At 48.3% G+C, this 20,341-nt stretch overlaps 1 protein-coding gene across 11 annotated transcripts in view; it reads right to left on the bottom strand.

Moving 5' to 3' along the window:
- The window catches only part of SLC24A3 (solute carrier family 24 member 3), a 134,426-nt gene that overhangs the window by 73,346 nt on the left and 40,739 nt on the right, over positions 1-20,341 (bottom strand). For 10 of the 11 annotated variants that reach the window (XM_050315765.1, XM_050315762.1, XM_050315761.1 and 7 more), the window contains one exon: positions 12,114-12,251. In XM_050315765.1, the coding sequence (XP_050171722.1) occupies positions 12,114-12,251 (138 nt within the window). Of the gene's footprint in view, positions 1-12,113; positions 12,352-20,341 lie in introns of those variants that run through there. The other variant, XM_050315767.1, reaches the window with a different exon arrangement.

Genomic DNA, 20,341 nt, shown 5'->3' on the forward strand with positions numbered 1-20,341 from the left:
CAGAGGCACACAGTGCACCAAGGTCTGTCTCCTCCAGCAATCCCTGAGCACTACCAAAGGCTTCGAGGAAACTTGGCCAAGCAGATGTGACTCAGTTGCAGACCACTGGGTCCTCTCACCTTCCTGCGTGTTCACCTGTTTACTGATTCTGTGCCGAAGGCAAGTTAAATGTCTCTGCAAGTCTTTCCCAGGAGAGAGTGTTCCAATCCAAACCATTCAGCCCAGATGCAGTGGAGGTAGGGCAGGAGATACACTGGCTTTCAAGTTTCACTTGGAAATTTTTTAAGAAAAAAGGGAGCGAGGAAGGACACGTCCCAAGGAGGAACCCAAGTGCAAGTAGAACATGAAATTAATTCAAACATGGAGGCTCCATGAACAGACTGATTCCCCCACTGCCACCTTCTTCCAGCACCCGAGCAGTGGTGGCTCAGTGGAACTTTCCATCACCTAGTCCAAGTATTTGTCTGCTCCTGCATCCTGATTAAATCTGTAATCCTGATTACCAGGGATGGGGGAGAAGGGGAGGTTCAGCATTACCCACAGGAGCCTCAGGCTCAGAAGCTGTTTGACAATCTCATTTCAAGACATGGTTTATGTGATGGAATTTATCTGCCCTCCTCTGTCCACTGCTCTCCAACCTGTCCTTACCGAGCCCTCACCCACCCCTCAGCTTTGGGGGGGCTGCCAGAGCCTCTGCAGACCCACCACTGCTGTGGCAGAGCCTCCAGACCTGGTTCCAGGGTGCTGCCTCCCAGAGAGGAGCAGAGCAAACCCAGCACCTGCCAACCCACCTGGACTGGAGCCCATGGGCACCAAGGCCGTGCCTGCACCACAGGGGTTTCTGACCTGCACACAGGCAGCTCCGAGGAGCAGTTCAGTAAATCTGGGGAAAAAGTTAACAAGAGAGGACACCTCCCAGTCAGGGGAGTCTGGTGCTGGGCATCCATCCATCTGGGCTGGGGCCAGTCTGCCCCATTCACCCGAATGACTGTGGGTAGTTCACTGCCTGGCCTTGAAGCCACACCCATTTCTACCTCTCTTCCAGACCCGTTGGTTCAGGGATGCCAGCAGTTACCATCATATCCCCAGCGGTTGCTATGGCTACAGGAAAGCTGCTGCATCCCTGCATGCAGCATCCTGCCTCACCCAAGGTCCTCAAAGCAACCAGCCACCCTGGAGGACATCTTCAAGAGTCCTGCTCGCTTGGAGGGAGGCTCTGAAGTCCCCTCACAGAAAGTTTGTTTCCTCCTTCCCTTTTTCCCAGCAGAGTGGCATCCTCCCAAGAGGCAGAGCTCAGCAGCTCTTGCTGCAGAGCACAAAGGCTCACACAGGGCACACAATACACTCACATTTCCAGAGAAAATGAAGCACAAGGAGATGTTTCATACAGAGAAACCAGTTACTGACTTACTACAGGGAGAGTTACTGGGAGATGTGAGAGTACACCAGGGAAGCATCACTCAGTCCATTGGCCCAAATCCCAATGGGAAACACAGCTCACATTTTGCATGCACTTTTCCCTGTGAACATGGCACTGGATGCAGATGGAGACAGAAGGCAGTGTCAGATGAACCTTCATACTGAGTAGCCCCCTCTTCCTCCTCCAGGGCCCTGCTTCAGACATGCTGACCTGGCCATGGCACATGGATAAGGCCACATCTACCACGAACACAGGCAGGGATCCCATCAGGAACACGGTTTGCAGCCAGGTTTTATGGAGCAACGGGTTTGGCTTCTGCGGGCAGCTGCCCCCAGAGACCCTGAAGCAGTATCCCCCTGGGGGAGCCCTCCATGCGTGCAGGGGGGCAAGGCACAGGGCTCCCCGTGCCCAGGGACAGGGCAGGCTCGCTCCTCCACCCCAGGAACAGTCCACAGGATGCGTGAACCCCGACTGCTGAGCCACGATGGAGTCTGGACCGTGAACTGTTGCTTTGTTTTCTAGGAAAATTCTGTAGAAGTAATTATCTCCGTTTTAACACAAAATAGTCATCAGTTCCTCCTTTCCTCCTCTTCTCCCATCAATTAAGAGATGGGAAGACAGCTCTGGCTCATGACTCATCACAGTCCTTCAGGGCTGGAGCTGGTGCGGTGGGTGATCACCTGGATGCTTCCACAGGCAGTACCACTGGGACAGGCATGGACAGCTTGCCAGGCTGCAGACAGAGCAGCACAGTGCTCAGGTCACCAGAAAGTCACCCTCATCAGAGCAGAAGCTCACTCTGAGACCACTAATGAGTGCTAACTAGAAGCAGCCATTCAGCCTGTCAGCACCTTCCCATCCATCACCAGATGCCTGGGTTAACACTGCTGCAGTCTCGAGACTGTCTTTGGTTACAAATATACTGGTCAGGACTGCTCATTTCTTTTTATCCCACCTCTCTTTTTTTCTGTGCACATGCATATATATATAAAATCAAGAGAAGGGTTCATTCCAAAGTACTTCCCCGTCTCCAGAAGAGATGCACCACCACAACTGCACAACCAACCTGGAGAGCTCCCAGCAGATCCTCACCCAGCCTTGTGGGTGGACACTGATAGGGCCAGAAAGCTGTGGCACTGCCTGGCTCCTACCTGTGGCCACAAGCACAGGTACAACATCAGCAGGAGGACATGAATGGGGCAGAAACTGCCCCTGAGAGAGAAGCTGCCAGACAGTTCATGAAGCGCTCAGGCAATGGCTGCCCCACATCCAGCACTTTTTCTGCCAAAGCACCAGCCTTTTAAAAGGTATTTGGCACTATCCTGAAATTTAGGATACCTGACAATATCCTAAAATCCTAAAATCTGGGATGGAAATAGAAACAAATCTGAAAACCTCCCAGTAACTTTGGATGAGCACACGTGCATGTTGAGCAGCATTCCATGCCGGAGTCTAGGGGGTGTCTGCCTGGTTTGAACATTGCAAGCAGCTGGCACCCTGTTCCATTATTTTGCCCAGAGCATGCCCTGTTTTTACAGGCTGTTCTGTGTTGTGATGTAGCTCATCCTGCATCCCAAGGTGCCGAGCTCTCCTTCTCACCACCAGCACCAGGCATCACAGGATCCTGGGCAAAGAAAATCCACTCATGTCTCTGTTTCAGGAACAAGAACAGCAAGAAAGTAACAAAGGACTTGCACATATGGGTAACCAATATCCAATCTAGAAATTTTTTACGCAGTCCATGAAAAAAAGTCCATTTTAATTAAATACTTTTATTTTACCCACTGCTGAGCACTAAATTAAACTGCTTCAGCATTAATGTATAAAACCATTACTCCGTGCATACATAAGTGAGTTTATGCACGTGTCTGTATATAAAAACTATACAACTGAGCACTGCTTAAAATGCAAATAACAGATGATAAAGCCTCCATCCTGACTGTATTAAATCCTGACTTAGGATGTTGTATTTGATTCCTGGTCGTTTAAAACTGTTGTAAACGCAATGAAGTCAATGGAGCTAGTAATAATTTACATCCATGGAAAATCTGGACCTTTGATTTTTAAGTACTAACTACTGGCAAGAACTGAAAAACAAGCAACAAAAATCCAGTTTGCAACATGGGGCCAGATGTTATTTTTCTTCTTTAGCAGTAATAGCTCAAAAATACCAAATTTAAAACAGAACTCTAAGAAAGGCTTGTCCTGGGACAGATCTTGGAGTTACATCAGCTTTCAGCCCTGAAACTTAAGGCTTGAGGCCCCTGTTTACACATTCATGTTCAATCTGTGAAATACTACAGATGCACCAAAATTTAAAGTATGTGCTGATAATCATTTGCCCCAATCTCCTTCATCATCAAGTTTACTCCCTCTACCCTTCTGGCATCACAGAGAGGCTTTAAAATGGGATAATGACCTATCCCTGGAAGAGTTCCAGGTCAGGTTGGACAGGGGCTTGGAGCAATATGGTCCAGTGGAAGATGGCCCTGCCTGTGGCAGGGGGGTGGCTCTGAGGTCCACTGTGCTCTGAGACACCTCTCCTTGGCCATGAAAGCCCTGCTTGTGAGAGGCAAGGGTTCTGGTCCAACGGAGCACCCCTGCCCCCCATCCCGCAGAGCTGCGATCCCTCGGCACACGCCAGAGGCACTGAGTGCAGTCCGTGCTCTCTCCCACCAGCCATTCCAGCCTGATGTCATCGGACACCCAGATTTTCTAATCCTAATTTTAGAATGCAAATAAAAGGCAACGCCTCCCATCCCTAGCATCCTTCCCAAACCCAACGGAGTAACTCCCCGAGCTGTGTGGAACCTCACAAAACCCGAGAATCCTTAAAAATACTTTATATTTCCACACACACCCCTGAAGTTGCCCTTTGAAGTAGCACAAATTCAGAGAAAATCACATGAGCTAGAGAACCTGCAACAGCTAGGACTGAATTTCTGTTTCCATCCCAGGCCATCCTTCTCAGTGTCTTATAACTATCAAACACTCTCCTCCAGAGCTGATGTTTCCCACAGCCCTACTGCACTCCCCCCTCCATTTCCTTCCTCCTCTGGAACCAGAGCTTAACACCTCTATCCATCATTTAGGTTGGGAAAGATACTGTCCTTCAGGTGCTCTGAGCAGAAACCTCGCACTCTGTCCCAGTACTAGGATCAGCAGGCACCAAGACAAATAACTTCATTCCCAAATTTCTTGGTACGGAAAGTCTAAAATTTTTTAACGACCAAAACCTTACAGTAGCATAGATTTTCCCAGGGAGAATTATGACATTTTACAAAAATGCAGCAAAATATTTTTAACCGTTAAGTGGACAACTTGCATTTACCATGAGAGAAGAATAATTGAGGTGTGTAAAAAAATAAACTATTCTGGTATCTGGCCAATCTAGAACATCTACATCTGGTAGACACTCACTGTTACTATAGCTGTGAGCTACCATCTGTAGCTCAGTAATGTCCCCAAGCAGCCAGGGTCACCAAACTGACTCTTCCCAGCTGCCAAACCCTGACAGTGGAGCTGCTTTCCAGGTTCAGCATATGAAAATCCAAGCACATTTTCTTCCAAAAGAAAGGAAGAAGTCTGACTTGACTTTTTTTTTTTCACCTCCTCCTTAGAAATTCAGGTCTCAGGCTTCACGGAAGACTTCTCAGATCAGCAGCGATGCACGGTGGCAGCCTGGTATCCTCAGGTGTCAGAGAAGTAAACCCAGTTCAGAAAGGTACAACGTGATATTTATTCATATCTGAAGTCATGCTTTGCTTCTTAACACCTTTTAAATGCAAGAGCATTTAAATATTTGGAAGCAATTGTTCCTTTTCAGTATTTTAAACCTCTCTGTGGCCTTTTCCTCAACACACCATACCAAAGGAGTAGCCCAAGCTTGCTAAAAGGTCAAGGAAGCAAGCATCATTCCTCTAGGTACAAAGAACAAAAAAAAACACAACCAAAGAAAAAAGCCAAAATAAACCCCCACACTCAGAAAGATTCTGGTCATTTTAAAGTTACTTCAGAGGGGAAAAAATAACCATAAAAAAACACACAGGGTTCCCCCACTCCACTACTGTTATTCTAAACGTGGGTTCTTCCTACATAACTGTAGTAGCTGGCTGGTGAAGTACTTGGGAAAGTATTTTCCCCCTCTTTGTGCTGAGGAATTTTGACAGTTGCTACCTGCAATTTTTTTCCAGAGATGAAGTAGGCAGATCCTTTAGAGATGATGTAATTCAGAGGTGACTAACAGGCTGCAGGTAGGTCATTTCATGACAGTCCAAAGGAGGACTGGAAAGAGAATGGAGATCAGAAGCCGGTGCACTACCTGGGCCCCCCTTACACATCACAGTTTTTAGAGAGTACCTCCCTCCCAGTCCCTTGCACAGCACTTCAAAACCTAAAGAGCTGAGCAGCCCTTCACGAGCAAAACACTGTGAAACACAAGAAGTCAAGGTTTGGTTTCTGGCAAATCTACTTTGCTGTGAGGCTTCCATGTAGGCAGAGGGACAGGGATGAGAAGGGGAACAAGGGGGTAAAAAGCACAGAACGACCTGCACCAAAGGACCTCCCCAAGGTATCCGATGCGGATCTTGTGGGTACTGCAGCTGTGTGCTCCCTACCACTGTCCTGCTAAATTCCCCCAGCCAGCCACTCCATGTCCAGCACTCTCCCTGTTTCAGGTTTGGCCAGGAAAGCTCGTTGGCAGCCTAAAGCAAAACACTGACTTGATAAATGGGATGCCAGGGAGAGCTCCCATGTAAATGGGGCCACACTTCTGAGTGGCTCTCAAACAATGTCCTCCTGTGGCTTTGACAGCAGAAGTGTACAGGTTCAGACCTGTTCTTTGTTCCCTACAGGATCATTCCTTTTTTCCTCTCCTATTTCATAATTTCTCAAGATATTAACATGATTCTTGGATAGCAACAGTCAATTATCCTTTGGTGTTCTTTACTCGATGCCCAGCATGACACACAAATCTTCCCTGAACACCCTGCGAGCCCTCACTGCAGAGCCAGCCTGTGACAATACAGCAATTCCCACCAGAAACAACAATTACAACGGGAACAGGCTAATCACAAGCATCACCAATTAAGCAAATGAGTCCCAGAAGTCCTACCGGTGCACATCTCGGCCATGTTGTGACACAGAGGGCTGAGGGCAGTGCTCACCAGCTGGGAGCCAAGGGGTCTAATGAGGTTCTTTTCTATTAGAACAAGCAGTGGTTTAATTACAAGTGCTTGATCCATGTGCAATGAAGTATTCTGCACAAGCAGGCAGCAGTTCTCCGAGGAGGGCACTCTGAGCAGGAGCTCACCACCTCTCCTCTGCCACCAGATCGTAGGGCCAATGCTGGTCTCGGACTCTGGGGTTTTACTTTGTTGTTTTCCCACTTCGCTCCCCTTCCTTTTCTAATTATTTTGTTTCATCGATGCAAGAGAAGACACCAAGTATGAACTGGGATATAGCACTGCCACCTCTTGATTTTAATCACACGAGCTTGTATTATTTTTCTCCCCAAAGCTCCGGCTCCTGGAGTTGCACACATAATCACATGGGAATGCTGGCAAAATTTCAGCAAAAAGAACACAACTGGCCTCCTGTGTGCGCCCAGGGGGCCCTATTTTCCAGGGAACTGCACGATTTTGGTTCAGAGTTGGTAAGTACCCAGCCAAAAGCAGTTGTTCTGAGCTTCCCCTTTGGCACACTGTCCAGGTAAAGCCCTGCTGCCAGAACACAGCAGGTTCTGCCTCAGAGGGAGGTGCTCAGGTACCTGCTCACCTGTACTGCAACATAACTCAGCCACATGTGGGCTGTTGGCCCCTTAGATGACTGAAAAGTCCTAAAGGAAGTACTTGTGACCACGTCTTACTGCCACGGGATCCTGCGGTGCAACAGTCCCAAAGATCCTGCAAAACCCAGCTCAGAAAGCAAATCCCAAGCCTCGAGAGAATCCAGAATGCAGCACAGCAAAGGGAAATCATCTGCAGCATTTCCAACGAACAAAGCCAGCAGGCTCTGTGGGAACTCCAAACCCAAGGGCTGCCTTTCACAGTCCCCTTAGCCAGAGATGCAGCTGTCAGGGCACCCGACCCAGCCAAAACCACTGGCTGATGGCACGTGCCACCCAACCCTAGCACCTGGTGCCATCAGCAGAACGTCTCTCCTTCCAGGCTGCAGGAAGGGGTAACCAGCACAGAAACCCAGATGAAATAAGCATGGTTTTGTTTTTATTTCTGAGGTTTTAACCCCAACATCACAGTTTTCTGACACTTTAGGTCTCGAGTTGACAAACAAACAGAAGCAGAGCGTGGGAGCAGAAGTTCAAACAAATTTCTGTCAAATTCACCCAATTTATGGCTCAGGGAGAGAACAAGATCTTTTTTTCTATTCCTTGAGGACATTTTGTATCTAAACTAACAACAATTTATTTTTCTAACATTCCCATGAGTGAAAACAAGGTTTGGCAACTTGCAAGGCAGAAACAAATTTTTACTTTTCATTTTGCTAGGACAAAATTAATTTTGCTTCAGGGAAGGTGACTTTTTTTAATTGGATTTAGAGTCAGAGAAGGAGAAAAAAAAAAAAAAAGGAAAACAAAACAAACCAAAAATCACTCTTCATACGGCATACTATATATGCTCCTGAAGAAGGCCTTCTGAAACTCCGCAGGGGTGAGCAAGAGAAATCTCACTCTCTCTGCCCACTGCTACTTCCAGCACCTTTTCACACAAATTACAGATGAATTTTTTTTTTCTGTGCCTTCCTATTTCCCATCCACAGGCCCATCCCACTAAAGCAACCCCCAGGTTTGTAATGATACGGCTCCTTGCATCGTACAGAGGCAAAAAGCAGAAGGATGGTCAGACAGCAAGGCCTGGCACTGCACCTCTAGGTACAACGGCTGAGAAGTCCGCAGTGATGGAGGAGTCACCACTACCCTCCACACCCAGGTATCAAGGCTCCACTCAAATCACAAGCACATCTTACCCACATTTAATTTCTGTGTCTTCCGCGCTTGAGTTCTGCACTTAACACACCTGTTTCCAGCTGACAAGCCCCACCTCAGACTGTGCTACAACTCTGGGACCTGCCAGACCCTCCTGCCACTGCCACAACCTCCTGAGCACCTTTATCTGACAGTCCCCCAAGGGACCACACACAACCCACAGAAACATCAGCAGCTCTCCGAACATCATTCCAGGCAGGACAACCCAGGAGAACTCAGACCACCTAAAGTTGAACATATGCAAAAGTCATCGTGCAAAGAGAGGAGAGAACGTGTGAGGGGAACGAGATGAGAAAGCACAGCTTCACCCGAGGGGATTTGGGTTTGTGGGCTAAGGTTTGTGGTTCAGCACCAAAAGGGCTCCAAAGAAAGGACCAGCAAGCAGCCTGGAAGGGTTACCTGATCCACAGCCAAGCACTACAAATTACATTATCATAAGCTGTGAGTCACTGGAGAAATATTGATAAAAGAGAAAGCTGCTTTTGAAATCAGATGAGGAAATGTAAAAAATAATTGCATAAAAACTTCTTTGGCTGTTTAATTGAAACACTTTTGTGCCTGGGGCTCTAAATGAATATACCGAGATCTTTTCGTTCCTGCAGCAATCACCTATTTCCTGCTATTACTGATAATGACTTTAAAACAGCACACTTAAGTAGGGCTGTTGCTTTATTTTCAGCCTTTCCGAGGTGGGAGTGGAAGTGATAACACCAGGGGAGGATGGTGATGACAGCTCATCAGGGGAAGCATATGTCAGTCTGGAGAGGAGCTAATGAGGGCTGGCACCAGAACCTCCCACAGGAATTTCTAGACACATTATGTCCCATCCTGACAGAGCCCAGGAGATTGTCACCTTCGTGACAGCGAAGAAACCTAGTCTGAATGGACAGCAACCTTCAGAGTTTCTCCAGGGCAATTGTGAATTTGAATTTGGTAGCACAGGGACCTGACCCCAAGCTCAACATTAAACCAGCTAAATCCTTCTTGTTGGCTTCCAGCAGGTGACTCACATTTCTGAATAGGACTGGGTGGGTAAATGATACTCTGCCCAAAATAACACAAGTAATTCTCCCTTTTTCCTCATAATCTTTTGCATGAGCTAAACCCTAGCCCCAAAATCGCAAGTGTTTAACAATATCACTGTTTTTGTGAATAAACTCTGTCCAACATTTTGCCCATCTCTAGTTCCACACACCTTCACATGGATACCATGAGGCCATGAGGACAAGGGGACAGTAGGAGAGGTCAGAAGAGCATCTGCTGTGTGACAGCACTGTCAGACACTGCCATGAGGAGCCACCAGGATCCAAGAGGGATAGGACAAGCAGGTACGATGGCAGAGCTGGGCAATCCAGAGACAAGAGACCAGAGGCTCTTCAGAAAAGAAAGCAGGCTGCTCTGTTTTCTGCTTCCACAGGCACTCAACACAACCAAAGCCAACCACACGACCAAGCCAGAGCCCACAGTGAGCATTTCTCAGCAAAAGGACCAAAAAAAAAAAAAAAAAAAAAAAAAAAAAGGCTTTAGGCTGAATTCAGTCTATCCATTTCACCCCATTTCTACCATTTTTGTTTCAAATCAAAAATGAGCAAAACCCCACTGTCTGGGGTGGTTCTGATGATAAAATGCTGCTAAATAGGCTCCAGGATAAACCATTAGAAAATAAGAATAGCAGTTAGCAAATGTCATGGCAGGCACTCAAATGAGCCTGCAAACACCCATGCAGCTAAAGAACAGAGATCTTCCCTTCAGCACGTAAAGGTATGTTTACTGCCAACTGAGTACAAAAGCCAAGCATTGCAAAAAAACACAAAACATTTCAACATGAGGCATTCTGTTTCCCTCCCCCAGCAAATGAGGTGAAACTGCTTTTCTAAAACACCCACTTTTGCCTGGCTGTAGGTGTTTACACAGGTTCATCTGAGAAGCGGGCAGGAAAAAAAAACCCCGAGTCTTTCCAGGCAGCGTTTCCCTCCCGACACCTGCCCAGGGGAAGGAGGAGCACCCGAGCGCCAACACACACGGGCCTGGCCCTGCGGGGATGCCGAGCAGTTTAAGCTCTGCTGATTCCCGAGTCTCAAGAGCCCGGAGGCCCTGGTTATGCACCGCTTGTGCATTATGCTCAGCAACATCCCAATTTTGGCCATATCGCCCCGGTTTCCTCAAGCAGCACTGTGTAGGCAAGCACTTAGAGAAGGCAAAGGCAGCCATGCTTGGTGAAAACCCCTGCTTCCCGACTGCTGTGACACTATTTGGGGTCCCATCCAGCACCAGCACAGCTGGGGGAAGGAGTGTGCTGCCCTGGGGGCTGTGGGATCAAGCCTTCCAATCAGCTTTGCCTGACAACAGCTATTGGTGTCAGGGCTGTACAAGGATTTGAACCACCCTAGCCCTGTCCACACCTTTAAACATAAAAGCTTCTGTTAGGAACTGTGCTGAAGGTCTCCTCATCCTCACCTGCTGGGATGATGGTCAAGCTTGCCTTAGACTGGACTGAGCTGAGCAGCTCCACTGTCAGGTGCCATGTCATCTCAGCAGCTGTTTCACTGCACATCAGGAGGGAGCAGTGAGATGAAGCTGTATGGCCTCATGACTGGCAGCCCATTTTGTGCTGGAAGCCTGGCATCACTCCAAGTTGCAGGGAGAACAGAAAATTCCAAAATTCTCTTCAAAGCACAACCAAGACCCCTCTGCTCTCTCACGCTGTACGACCACAGACGGCACAAACAAATTCGGAACAAGCTCTTTACAGAACCCCTCCTTACCAGCTCTGTTCCTCACTCCAGTTCACTGAGCAGCACAACTGATGCACCCTGCAGGTGGCCTACGGCCCACTGGGCACAACAGGTGACCCCCACAGACACTGCAGTAGTGTCCCCCTGCCCTTCCAACACCCCTGACTGCCATCCAGCCGGACAGGAACTATTTACATTTACACTATGGCAACGGTCCAAATGAAATGCAAAAAGCAACACATGGGACCCTAAACTTTGTCACTTTCACTTCCTTTTCTACACTACTTGGAATCAGTTTCTGTTACAGAATGTATTCTGTTGTCATGCCATGACAATCCAGAGAAGAAACAGTAATTTTGCCTCAGCATTTCTGCTTTCTCTCTCCTGAGAAAACACAATGTACTCAGTAATATTGTTCTACCTTCTGGAGAAGGCGGGGGAAAAAAACCCACACCACAAATAAAATCCCACAGGCTTCCTACAGACCTCTGTTTGGGGAAGGCAGGCACCGAGGTACGGAGCGCAGCAGGGGAAAGATCTCTGCAGATGCTGTAAGCCTGGATCTGTACCACACTGGAGTTATGCAAACGAGCAAAAATTGAGTAAGAAGAATTTTTGTACCAGTTTTTGCTGTTTAAAAAAGACTATAATCATCCATCTGTCCAGAAATGTTATTAAGGATTATAGTAGAGGAAAAATTATAGCAGGGAAGTGCAGTCAGAACTGTGTTAGAATTTCTCTTGGGGCACATAACCTACATAAGTCCCAAAGAACAGAGAAAAACCCTTCCCTCCTCTCCCCAAAACTTGAGGATATGCAAGCTCTGCTGTGAAAAGCACTGTTTATGGACTTAAAAAATCAGTAAATGTGCTGTACAGGTGCTAGAAATACAGCTGTCTGGAGGTGAGGAAGCCAACTGCAGGACCGAGGAGCTGGAGGCAGCTTTCATTCCTACCTGGCTCAGTGCAGTTCCTGACGTATGGCTGCCCCCCGCCCTCAGGGACGTCAGTCGTGTTCTGCTCCCGTGCTTGCAGCAGCTGTCTCCCGCTCCACTTGTCACTGCCTTCCACAGAATAGCTCAGGGCATCATAACCTAAAGGAAAAGAGCAGTAGATACATGAGGAAAGGCAACTCCTGACTCTGTTCCTGAACACCTGAGGCAGCCACAACATTTGCATGTCAAAAAACCCAGGATCCTTCAGTACTGAAAGAGTGGAGCTTCTAACCCTACTGGTAAGGGAACTGCCATCAGCTCCCCATCCCACGGGAGTCAGATGCATTCCTCCACATCTTGGACAGTTCATACTGGAAAAGCATCTATGGTTTCACAAGAGTTGTAAGCATCAATCAGTTTAAAACTGGAGTACTACCCTGTTTTGGTTAAAAAGCAACCCAAAATCAAATGACAACAAAAAACCCCACAAAACATCACACACAACACCTCAACTTACAGCACACATTCCACTGCTGTTAGGGACCAGCAAAACTGAGTCAGGGACCAGCTGGATTTCGCACACGCTTCTACAACATTGAAGCCATTTCTGCTCAGGATTACAGCCAGTTTTGTGCTGCACAAGGCCTCACCAACACTGTGGTTGACACACAGCTAGGCAGGCTCTTTTGTGAATGACTAAAGCACTGCACAGGTGTTGGGAAAGCTCTGCCCAGTGGAGCACGGGGCTGCTGGGGACAGCACAGCAGCCATGCCCAGAGCAGCCTTGCGGCTCTCCACTCACATTTTGCAATAATGGTCTGAACAGCTGATCACCAAAGTGATCAACAGGGGCCCACATTCATACCTGATGCCCAAGCCTGATGACATCAGTGGGAACGCTCCTGGGGAGGCTGGCTGTGCGCACGACACAGCTCTCCAGCACATCAGGAAGCCTTTATTCACCAGCGTGACATCTGCAGCCTCCTTCAGGTTCTGCTCGCGCAGCACAAAGCAGCTGACGGAAATCTCTCCGTGAGTCATGCTGGTTCTCAACACAGGTCTCAGAGAACCCAACTGCACCGTTACTCCCACCCAGCACCATCTCCCCAAAGCCAGAGTACGCCTCCAGTTCACCTCCACAGCCTGCCTGCCTCCAGTCACCAGAAACATCCAGAAACACGAGGGGCATTACTGGGTCTCACTACTCCTGACTCTCCCCTTGCTCTGCTCTCCTCTCCAGCTTTGCCCTGGTGCTGCTAAGTGAAGCTCTATTTCAGCAATGTCAACAAAACCAGCTGACTGATTCCCACAATACTCTTGGTCAGCCCTGGACATGCCATGTCTGCCTAAGTCAGCTGGATGCACACACTCATGGGTCAGTTCCATGCATCCTATGCCAGTTCAGATTCAAGGGAGGAAGAAAAAACCTTTCTTTTTTTTTTTTTTTAAGCCAGAAGGCATCCACTTTGAGCAGGCACAGACACCAAATCAGCAACAGAGGCCTTGAGCCCCTCTAATAACCAACAGCATTTGAGCAGGATTTCCACCCACCCATCTCCTTCCCACCAAGCAGAACGTGGACTTTCTCACAAGGACTTCTGAACTATTCCTCATTTTGTCCAGCACTTTGCAGACAGATTGAGAGCAAAAACTGAGATTCAAATCTTGGGGCAATGTCTCAGAGGGTAATTAAGGACAAAGGAAAAGGTTCTCTTTTGTTAGGTTTCCTGGCACATCCTGAGGAGAGAAGTGACCAGCCTGGGACTTGTCTCTGCTGCCCAGATCATGATCTGCTCAGGTGGCTCCATGTCACACTACCAGTGAGGAAAGAACACTTGGGAAGGGGCTGCCTGGAAATACCCATCCCAGGTCACCAGCAGTGCCTGGGACCAGCACTCCCACACAGATCATCAGGAATCTGGGTGCACATTTGGTGGCAGAGCCACAGCTGCACTGACAGCCTGAAGCACCCTGTTTTCTATGCAAAAAAACCCACTTAACTTGGTCAACTAAATGTCATCATTTGAAGCTTCAAATACTTTGTCCTTACTATGCTCTACTAATGTTGGAGAAGGGAGTTTGCTGTCAGTTTGGTCTGTAAGCACCAGTAAGTTCAAGCTGACGGAAGTGGACTGCGTTTCCCAGAAGGAGCACAAGCCACAGTCCAGCACCAGGCATCTCCCATAACAACAAACATTCTGGTCATCTGAGCAAAGCAGTTTCAGTTCCACATACAAGCTGCTTTCAAAGCAGAGAAACTCTTCTCCAAGCAGCTGATCCTTCACTGGGTGTCACCGCACAGAGAAATGGCACAAGGGAGAACGCAAGGACTGCGACGGCCCCCGGGCTCTGGCAGAACCTCTCCTGCTCCCTCCATTACATCTCGGATGGTAAACTCTTCTGAGCAAGGGGTAAAGAAAAAGAAAGTCATTTAAGGTGACTTTGGAAGGGGAAAAGCTTAATTTGGCAATAGAAGTGTTTATAAAGGCTACATCCAGCACTGACAAAAATCAGCATAAAGAGCAGCAGAGCTGGTTCACAGCTGAGCTCGATGGGATGGCTGTGACTTACACCAGGAAAAGCTCTGATCTGGAACCTCCAGGTCTGAGCAGAGCCAGCTGTCCCACGGCACGATGTGGAGCTCACTGCCCCCAAAATCCCGCCTAAGGTATCTCCACTCTAAAACACATTTTGCTCAACAGAGCAATAGAAAATAGAAGCTAGAGATGAAAGGAGATGCTTTTTCAAAGGTTTGGCCTTCCAAGGATTTCCCTGTGAAGACAGGGACACATCAAAATTTTAACCTTGCTAACAAGGACACTTCATGACTCGAAACAGGAGTGCCTGTGGTGTGGTGGAGGCAGCTCGAGGGCTGCCCTGCGGCACCAGCTGTGCTCCCACCTACCCATCCAGAAAACAACTCAGAAAGCTGGACTCGTGTGGAATTTGGCAGATTCAGTGAAAGAGGAGCTGACTCTCTGCAGTTCAACCCCTCACATGTGGTTGTCTATACAGCAGGGACCTCACTTGTCCCACTGGACAGGGGGCACCATGGATTTGGCCTGGCAGCATCTCTCCCTGCTTCAGGTGCTGGCACAAGGCACACGTACCGGGGACATCACCTTGGCCGCAGCGTCCCACAGCAGGGCTGTCAGGAACCCAGCCCACCACCACAACCACGGCCAAACTCCTGTTCCCAAGGAAAAGATATAAAAAGAAAGCCAACAGTTTTCTTTCTCAAATGCAGTTATTCAGGATTGGATGACTTTTAATGGGAAACACGACAAAGACTTTTTCATTTCCTCAGCAGAGGTAAAGACTGCTAAACATCCCACATTAGCTACACTGCCATTTTGGGCAGGCCAGATTGAACACTTCTACTAAAGTTCTGCTGGCTTTATACTGAAATACCGTGACAGCCTCTAAAACTTTGCAACAATAAAGAATTTTTCCAAAGTGCTGTACCATAGCATATTTCAAAGAGAATGAAGTATTTTTTTAAGCACTGAACGTTGCCACAAGGTATTTTCCACAACTCCAGTTACCCAGCACCAGTTTTACATTACGCTCAGAACCCGGGTTCTGGAGAGCTTTACTTGCGCTTCCTCCCAGAGATATTCCCATGGACAAGTAGAACATGAGTCATTTTTCCCTGTATTTGTGCCTGTTCTGCATTTCATAACAGAAATAAGACAATGCAGACAGTGCATTTCCAGTGTCCACATCTCTTTACATAAGACAGGGAGCACACGAGTGTGTGTTTGCTGGGAACTCCTGTCCCTGCCAAGCTGGGGTGGCAGTCTGGTGAGAACAGCCTCTCCAGCAACATTGCTGATCTGTTCCACTTATGATCAAGAAAATGAAATAGAGTGGAAAGAACAACTGATCAGATTGCTCAGAACTCCTGAAATCGCTGTGTGTGTGACCCAGATCTCCACGTGGGAACTCAGGAGCTCCTTACGCTATTCCAGATGGCTTTAGCTGGAGTTTACAACTCGCAGTGCTGCAGAAACACAGCCAAATACATCCTGGCTGTGCTTCCCAGCACAAAGAACGCTACAGTGCTATACAACATCCCCATGTTCCCCAACTGCACTCTGATCTCACAAGCGCGTTTATTTCCAGCATCAAGGCACAGGAACCCCAACAAGCCAGAAGGGCAGCAGGACCTCGGAGCAGACATCCAGTCTGTACTGGGGACAAAGCAGGCTGGCGTGGAGCTGGGGGTCCCCCTGCCCTCCCACAGGACAGATGGCACGGGAGGCCGTGGCACAGCTGGGCAGCACACTCGAGCCAGCCAAATGAGACCAGAGCACCCAAACCCACTGCTGGCAGAGGCACAGAAACTCACTGACCACAGGGGAGGGCTCGGCCCAACAACACTGAGGGGCAGAAAGGCAGCCAAGAGGGAAGGTGCTCGTGGAGCAGCAAACTGGAGTGGGAAGAGTGATGGGCTGGGGGCTGCCCCAATCAAGGGGACAGCTCTGTCACCACCGCCTTTCCCTGGCATACTGCACAGGCCTCCAGAGAGCTGGCAGGTATCCTCAGCTCTCACTGACAATAAACTACTTTCTATGCAAACTGCTGGCTGGAGCCAAAAACAGCACAGCTTTTCCGAAATATGCTTGCCCTTCCTCCTCTCTCGTCTGTCCCTTTTATCTATTGTTTTCATGGTGGCAGCATTAGATTTTGGAGGGCTGGTTTCACAACCAGCTGAATTATCTCCCTCTCCCTGAAATTTTCCTACAGTTAAAACAACAGGGAGGTATTTGAGAAAAAAGCTGGAACAAGCAAGCACAAGCTTCCACATTAGGCTACCGCAAAGGCGGGGAGCTGCGGTGTGGTGACCTCAAGACAGAACAGGTGAATCCTCTTATAAGAGCAAGACTCAGCTAAATTAATTGCAGCATTGCTCCACAGCTGCCCTCCCACATCTCTCTCCCTGGGGCCAGTACACAGGTTTCTCCTACCACCATCAGACCAGCTGCAGACCATCACCACATAATCTGAGCTCAGGACTGCACAAGCATTAAGCAACAACCAGAGGTAGATTATTTTTCTTCATAGACTGATTTGGGAGATGCTGTCCTTTCAAAATCAGCAGCAAAGACTGCAAACAGGGCATCCTCAGGGGAAAAAAACCAAACAAAACAACAACCAAAAACGCCAGAAATCCTACACCTGGCTTTGACAAGCAGGCTGCTCCTTACATCTGATTTCAAAGCTGTATTTCCACACATGCCAACCTAAATGGAAAGGTGCAGAAGGGCAGGGAAAGCACACTGCCCATGTTCATACCTGCCAATACCTGTACAACACGAGTGGGGCACAGAGGCCAAGCTGAGGCACTTACCAAACAGGGCAGGGTCCCTGCACCAAAGACCCCTCACCACACACCCTCCCAGGTATTTAGTATGTGACCACCAGCAGAAAAAAAAAACCTGCAGCCCCCTCAGAACTCCAGGCACAGTTGCATCCCAAACACTTCTCACTCTGTCACAGAAGTAACTGTATATTCAGTTAGAGATCCAGCCTGGTCCTAGAGGAGGAGAACAGACATGAAGGAGTGAACCACAGGTCCTCCTGTTCCCCTGCCAGAGACCACACAGTCAGTCCCCGTCCAAGCCAAGTCTCCTCTCTGCCAGTTTGAAGACCCCTTCAGAGGCATCAGAGAGGCTGACTGCCTGAGCCCAGAGCCCTGTCCCAGCCTCCCACACACCACACATATCACAGATGCTGCCCCTGTCCCTCATGTACACCCTGAGAGGAGGCAGAAGGCCAGACATCCACCCGAGAACAACACAGCCTCCCCACTCCGTGCACTCACCGCCTTGGCAGCCGGTCCTCCTCGCAGAGCCTCACGTGGCTCCCACACAGCTCCAGAGAGAGGCTCACCAGGTCCCTCCTAAAGGACACTAAGCCCACCGAGGCCCCCAGCAAGTTTTTGTCCCTCCAAGCCTAAGGAGCCCCAGCTGAGTGCTGCTCACAGCCCAGCTGTAGCCGGTAGGGCAGAGCACGCTCCGAAGGTCCAACAGCTCTACAGCTCTCACAGCAACAGTGACAATGTGACTTTGAGCTTATTCTAACTCTGAAAAGCTACCCACCATCTCAAAGTGAAGTTTCCACATGCATTCTGCTGGGGTCTGCCTCTGCTCCCACCCTGCAGGCAAAAAAAACTTCAAGGTCAGGCAGCGCTTGGTAAAAATGCACTCACAGCTCATCAAGCTCCAGGTGAAGTCCCTAAAGTACTTGATTGCTCATTACCAGTTTGTGCACAAACTTATGTTTTCTTTATTATTCATATCAGGTGGTCCATTTCATTGGCCATTCCCTTCTACTTGATTTACACCTAAGTGCAAAAGGAACAGTACAGCACCTTGTAAAAAAATATCACTTTTTACATCTCCCTAACATGCCTCCCATGACTCGGCTCCACTCTAAACTAAACAGGATTTCTTTTACGATAATCTTTTCATGCCTTTAATAACTTCCCTAGTTTTTCTGTGGACGTATCTCTGTGACTCTGCTCAAACCACAGGTGATTCTCAAGGTGGCAGTTTCCCACCGATCTGTACAACAGCACTCAGTATTTTTAGCCTGATTCTCTGCTCTGGTTTCTCAGGGGTATCTCACTCTCCACTGGCACTCCCAACTCATTAACATTTCACCTGGCACAAGCAGAAAGTCTGGATGCTGTTGATATGATCTCTGCTGCTTGGCAGTCATGGACTGTGATTTCCATGGTGCTTTGGCACAGCACATCTTCCCTGAGAGATGCTGCCCATTCCTCCTGCCCTGGGACATTCCAACACATGAAGCAGTTTCCTAATCTCAGCCAGCAAACTCTGCTTTTGCCTCCTCCTGCTTCTGTGGCTGTTACAGAGGAGAATTTCAGGGGTAGCTAAAGCAGCATCATTCCCACCACTCCACTGTAGATGCCAGCACTTCTCCATCCCACCACCCCTGCCTAATAAAAAGACATTTTCAGAGGCAGCAAAGGAAGATGGGCAGCAAATCTCCCTGCCTAACGTGTTTGGGACAGCTCCTCTCCCTGACCAATCTCCTTCCCAACCACCTCTCTCTGCTCCCTGTGAGGGATGTTAGCAATACCCAAGCACATCCAGATTCCCCGCTCCTTCCTTTTCCTGCATTTCACCAGAAGCTCCCTTCTCAGAGAAGGCCGGATTCACATCAGTAAGTGTGCCACAGGTGGCTGCACCACAACTCACCCGGGTCATCTCAGGCTGCCCTACCAAACTCATGCATCACAACTTTTCTTCTTCGTGATAGACAGTAAAGAAAACAATTAGCAGCAATGAATGAAAAATAACCTGAAAATGATTTTCCATCAGTAACAGTGCTACTTTTTATACAGTTTCAAGATCCTGGGGCTGCTCAAACCTCGAAACCATGACCTTACAAGGCTGAAAAAGCAGTACTCGAGAGCACCCCTGTTACCAGACAGACCCTTGTTTCTTGGAGGGCTTGGGTAACATGTTACAGAAAGAGTGTAATTCTCTGGAGAAGACATTTACCTTTTAAAAAGCAGTGAGAAACAAGTTGTATTCCAAACCCACGTGACACGGGCAAATAGCTGGGGTTTGACTGGGTTTGTGCTCAGGAGCTGAACAGTCACTTCCCCCACATTTATATATTTCTCTCCTAATTTTGGGTTGTCAGAGTGGGAGAAAAGACGGTTTTGGGTCAGATGAAACGTTTTAATCAACCTGAAATAAAGTGTTTTATTTTGGTTTGGTTTGTCCTCTTTTACACTTTTAACTAAATATAATTCTGCAGAATTAAATTTAGTCTGAGAGGACCATAAAGGCATGCTGGGAGAAGGAACATAGCAGTTCTTCCCCCTTCGTACCCCCCAGAAAAAAGAGAAACCATGAGTTTTTCCCAGTTAAATTCTAATACACATGAAATGCGACACCCTCGTGCACGGCAAACATGGAGCTCCCAGGGACGGCAGCTGGAACAGACCTGCTGGGCGCTCCGAGCACTGAAAATAAGCCACCCCTTCCAGGAAAGAAAGAAAGAAAAGGAAAAAAGACTGTCATAAGCCCTGGCTCCCAGTCTGGTATCTCTGATTATAGGGGAGCTGTCACAAAAGAGAGGTTTTTTCATGCTTTTCTCCACAAAAGATAAAGAGAAAAGTGGAACTTGCAAAAAAATAAACAAGCAGGAGGGAAAAGGGAGCTGTTATGTCCAATTTCAATTAAAACATGTTTTTCAAGTTAAAAAGA

Source organism: Myiozetetes cayanensis, unplaced genomic scaffold (assembly GCF_022539395.1).
Source record: "Myiozetetes cayanensis isolate MyiCay16 unplaced genomic scaffold, myiCay2020 scf2-11, whole genome shotgun sequence".
Lineage (NCBI taxonomy): Eukaryota > Metazoa > Chordata > Aves > Passeriformes > Tyrannidae > Myiozetetes > Myiozetetes cayanensis.